Source organism: Crocuta crocuta, unplaced genomic scaffold (genome assembly GCF_008692635.1).
Source record: "Crocuta crocuta isolate KB4526 unplaced genomic scaffold, BGI_CrCroc_1.0 scaffold676, whole genome shotgun sequence".
Classification (NCBI taxonomy): Eukaryota; Metazoa; Chordata; class Mammalia; order Carnivora; family Hyaenidae; genus Crocuta; species Crocuta crocuta.
In genome coordinates, this window is record NW_027529455.1 from 55,718 (window position 1) to 60,801 (window position 5,084).

At 48.5% G+C, this 5,084-nt stretch overlaps 1 protein-coding gene across 2 annotated transcripts in view; it reads left to right on the forward strand.

Moving 5' to 3' along the window:
- The window catches only part of TSC22D3 (TSC22 domain family member 3), a 59,806-nt gene that overhangs the window by 44,858 nt on the left and 9,864 nt on the right, over positions 1–5,084 (forward strand). The window contains exon 1 of one of the 2 annotated variants that reach the window (XM_077760773.1): positions 4,918–4,942. The exons of the other annotated variant lie outside the window; for it this stretch is intronic. Within the exon in view, the coding sequence (XP_077616899.1) occupies positions 4,938–4,942 (5 nt within the window). The 5' untranslated portion in view covers positions 4,918–4,937. Of the gene's footprint in view, positions 1–4,917; positions 4,943–5,084 lie in introns of those variants that run through there. 2 annotated transcript variants of the gene reach the window in all.

Sequence of the window (5,084 nt, forward strand, 5' to 3'; positions counted from 1 at the left end):
TCATTTACTCAGAATGAGGCCTGCTTGCCCCAAATCCCTCTTTGATGTTGCTGCCAGCTGAGACTTGGCTGCCCTGACCTTGGGCTTCATCACCCTCCACTGCTCCCTGTGGGTGCCCTGTTCCCAACTGACCCAGCCCCTCCAGCTAAAGATGGAAACTGACCAAAGTCCCAGTGTTAGTGGAGAACCAGGAGCACACACGCGGGTGAATTATCCCTTTTTACTGAAGAGGTCGGGTCTTGGTTCCAGGTCATTAGTGGCCACTTACTCAATTAAATTGTGTTTGGGTTGGGTTTCCCCAGTATGTTTGATTTTCACTAGTCTTTCATGTTTTTAACTGCAGAATCGCCCTCAGACAGTGATTGTCCCCAAATTAAAGCATTAACAGAAGGCGAATTCATGAATTGGCCTATAGTTCTTCCCTGCGGGGGCCATTAGCAAAGTTCTAACACTTATTAAAACCTTTTAGTTATTTATTAAGTACATATTTACCATATTGAGACTGTGTGCCAGGCACTGTCCAGACCCTGGGGGTACAGTGCCCACTTCCAGTCCTGGTCTTATCTGGCTGTGCCTTCCGTCCTGCTTGAAAGACGAGAGGTCCTGCTGACTGCTTGTGCCATCGAAGAGGCTCTCGAGGCCAAAATGTTATGCAAGTGACAAGTCCTGTGTACAGGGACAGATTGCTAAAGACCGCCAAGAAAATGAGTTAGCCTCTCGTCACTCACGCTACCCCCTCCCCATCAGCAGTACTGATAACTTGTAAAACCTTGGAAATGAAAATTGGAACTGGACACAAAGTTAACAATGCCAGTCTTTGAAATAGCATTGATAGGGCTGCTTACCCAGTGAGCCATTTTGCCAGCAGTGTTTGGGGACCGGAACCCTTACTCATGGAGTGATCTCATGGCCCTTCTTACTTTCCAAAGAACACAGCTATGCCGCCGAAGGATAGCCACCAAATCAGGAAACATCAGCAAATATGTGTATCTATTGCTGTCAAGACATTGTCAGTCTGCAAAAAATAATACAATGATGTTACCTCTGTTTCCAGACTGGTGTGTCTATAAACCTATCCACCTTGTATGGTGTACATATTGAGCAGGGAAGCATCATTCCCATTGAATAAATAAGGAGCTGGCAGCACAGGGGTTTTAGAACCTTCCAAGCAGTCCCCCAGCTGGCTAGTGGCCAAAGCGGAAAAAGAACTCTGGCCTCTTGATGTATTTTCTTCCTACTTGACGAAGTTCATGTAGAAAGCTGTGTTTCTCAGGGAGTACCTCCCTTGGCACATGTACCAAGGCAGTCCCTCTTGATTCTTACCATTATTCTCTGTCTCAGGGCTCAGGACCCAGCTCTGTGGGCCAAGCCCATTATTGCAGCAGCCTATTGTTGGAGAGAAGTCACCCAGTGACATGAGAGATGCCTCCGGATTATTGCCCTACCATGCTTAGGCCCCAGTGCCCCAAGATGCCCAAGGAGTATCTGTGAAACTCCTTTCTTCTCTACTGCTGAGCTAGTAACTGTCTATACTTGGCCATTCCTCAGTTTCCATATTTACTTGAGCTCTCCTGCAAGTCTGTCAACAAGCTTCACAGTATTATTAGTTTTAGCAAATAACAGGATGTCAGAGCTGTTGACCAGGATTTGTTACTTTGCTGTTAGAGTTCTATCCCAGGACATAGGGGCCAGTGTTCATCTTATTTTTTAAGGTGTATGGGCTTTGGCAGGGAGCCTTCCTCAGGCAGGCAGGCTCACCGTGCTCTGCTCAGTCTATAGGCCTTTAAGCCTGCTCCACTCGCAAACACCCAGGCCCTTCTGCCTTTGCTTGGTGGTACAAAGACGTCTGGAGGTAGATTTTTCAAAAAATCAATACTAATACTTTGAATTTCCTATTTTTCTGCTTTCCCCTTACTGTTCTGCCGTGGCCTTTAAAATAAGTCTGTGCTTGGTAAGGTGGCTTCGGGACTTAACATATATGTGTTGTCGAGAAGGGCGGGGGTAGGGGTGGTATTTTAAGCTGGCACCAAGAATTTCCAGACTTTTGACCCAAAATATGTTTCTCTTCCAGTCCCATCCCCTGCACTGCCATCTCAAGAAGCAAGAGAAGAGGTTAAAGGGGTCACTCTATTGCTGACCGGCAACCAGGAAGTGCAGGCCTTGGGGGAAGCATAGCCTTTGTTTATTTAAGCCCCAAACCTATCAGGCAGTGTAAATTAAACAAAAATAAAATAAAATACCAAAACATAGGCTAGATGTGTACCACAGAGAGAAAGCATCCAATTCCCCTTCTGCCCTCCCTTGGGAGAGGGGAGTCAGTGAACAGTGGGGGTGAGCTTCTTACCAGGGAGGAGTGAGGCTGCTGGGGGCAGAGGAACTGAGGTTTGGATCAGGGTAGAGATGGGCATGTTTGTGGAGATCCTGGTGACTCTTTGTAGTCAGCCTCAGCAGGCTCCTGAGGGGGGAATGAGTCATACCCCTGTAGTCGGACCCACATTTGACCAGGTGGTGACAGGCACAGGGCTGGCAGAGAGCTCGCTTTTGTAGAAGGAAGGCAGGGCTGGTTAATTGACCAAACTGTGCTGTTGGAGAAAACTCAGCCCTTCCCTGTTCTCTCCCTCTCCCCGGGTTCTCTTCCCTTCCCACCCTGTGATGCCCACCCTCCACGTCCCCAGCCTCTCAGGCAGAGTTCCCACCGACAGCAGTGAAGTGTCTTAGAAGCAATCTGTTCCTTATAACAGACAGGCAAAATCTGCCAGAGACTGATTTATAAATCAGAGCAGGTTTGGGTTATCCTTCTTTTAGCAGTGCTCATTCATGTTCTGATCAAATTTTCAGGAGTTGAAAGGGCAAGGGAAAGGGAGTGAAAGACAAGCAGACCTTACGCCCAGAATATTCTGAACCCCGTCATGATGTATCACACAAAGTAGGTCTTAGTGACCCTGACACTCTGGGGAGTCTTTGGGTAGACCCTGTCTTGGCTGTCACTTTTAAGCCAGTGGTTCCTAAAGGCAGTTCCATGGACTGAGACCAGAAGAGCTGCATCCAAACCATCTGCAAATACCCTTCCCAAGCCACACACTATTCCACCGGATTTTCTAGGGCTGACACCCAGGACATCCATATTCTCTACAAGCTACCCCCAGGGTAATTCTGATATTAAGAACCTCATAAAGGTGGGGGGGGGTCGCCTGGGTGGCTTAGTCAGTTGAGCGTCCAACTTCGGCTCAGGTCATGATCTCACAGTTCATGAGTTTGAGTCCGTAGGCCTCACTGCTGTCAGCACAGAGCCCACTTTGGATCCTCTGTCTCCCTCTATCAAAAATAAATAAACATTAAAAAAAATAAGAGCCTTGGGGCACCTGGGTGGCTCAGTCAGTTAAGTGTCCAACTTTGGCTCGGGTCATTATCTCACAGCTTGTGAGTTCAAGCCCCACATACGCTTTCTGCTGTCAGCTAGGAAGGAGCCAGGAACCTGCTTCAGATTCTGGATATCCCTCTTTCTCTGCCCCTCCCCCANTGACCACTCTATTGAAAATAATATGAAAATTGAGTTCATACTTAAGTATGGGTAAACCAGTCATGGCAGAATGTGACATTTTCCCAGGGCTTTTTCATGGAGACACCCAAAAAAAACAAAAAAACAAAACAAAACAAAAAACACAACAACAACAACAACAACAAACCCTTTCCTAATTCTTCAAATTAGGAATGATCATTAGAACCCAAGAGTTTGACTTGGACGGTGATGTTGTTAGGCAGTACAGNTTTTTCTGAGTGCCCTTCAAATCACATTTCTCAGGGAGCCAGTCACATACAGCATCTGTGCCAGGAACCAGCTCTAGTTAGAACGGTCTTCATGAGGAGCCTGTGAGAATCATTTCTTTGGCGTTCATAGGATTGCTTGCATACAAACAGTGCTTGTTTTTATTTTTCTTTTAATGTGTGATCGACATCTTTAAAACTTGGGCTTCCTGTTCCTGGTGTACAGTGGGAGGCTTCGACGGGTTCCCCCTATACCCATCTGACGGCCTCTTCACACTTCTCCCAAGAACCCTATCACCTAGGACTCTGCGCAGCACGCAGCTGGCCCTGGATGTCAGGGAGGGCCAGGGCTGCGTCTTTTTTTTTTTTTTTTAGGTTTATTTGTTTATTTTTGAGGAGGGGAGANAGCAGGCTCTGCACTGTCTGTGCAGAACCCAATGCGGGGCTCAAACTCACAAACTGTGACATCATGACCTGAGCCGGAATCAAGAGTCAGACACAACAAATTGAGCCACCCAGGCGCTCCCAAGGCTGTGTCTCTTGATACTCTGTCCTGCCTTGTCATCTTGCCATGTCCTGTTGTCTTACTACTTCTGTGGAGTCAGGAGGAAGCTGGCAACAGCCGAGAGACAGAGAGAGAGAGACAGAGAGAGAGAGAGACAGAGAGAGAGAGGGGAAATATGCATGATGTTCTTCTCCTGCCTATCTCTGTGAATGAGACTTGGCGAAAGGCTGCGAGAATGTTCGCATGGATGTGTGTGCCTCTGTACTTCTCTTTCTTCCTGATAAGTGTGTCTATTCCTTGTCAGCAATTGTCAAACCGAGCTGGGAGGCCTTCCTTAACCCTCCCAACAAACACTCTTTTGAGCTTCCTGGCAGTGTTCCCATGGCTGGGGGTGGTGCGGGAGGCCTACCAGGGAGGAGCTTCGCCTTGTATCGCTCCTTCCTTTCCGTGGAGCGAGTAGCGTGTCTCCCGCCCTCTCCTGACACTGGCCTCACCGAAGCCAGACTGCCTCCTTTCCATCCAGGAAGCTCCAGGGCTGGGGGTAGCTGGAGAGTGGGGGGGGGGGCCTTTTGAAATCTGCAGAGCCTCTCTTCACAAGTCAGAGAATCCCACCACCACAGAGGATCAGGGAGCTGCCTCAAGTGAGCCCTTGGTGAATAGCTCTGCTATGAGGTAAGCGCAGGCCTGGGGTGTACAACGCAAGAGCCTTGGGAGGCTCATAATGCTTGCCCATCATGGCCCAGGAGCCCAGGCGGCCTAAAGAGGCCGGCATTATTACCAGCGTTTTGTTCCCCAGGAGCCCTGTCTATATGAG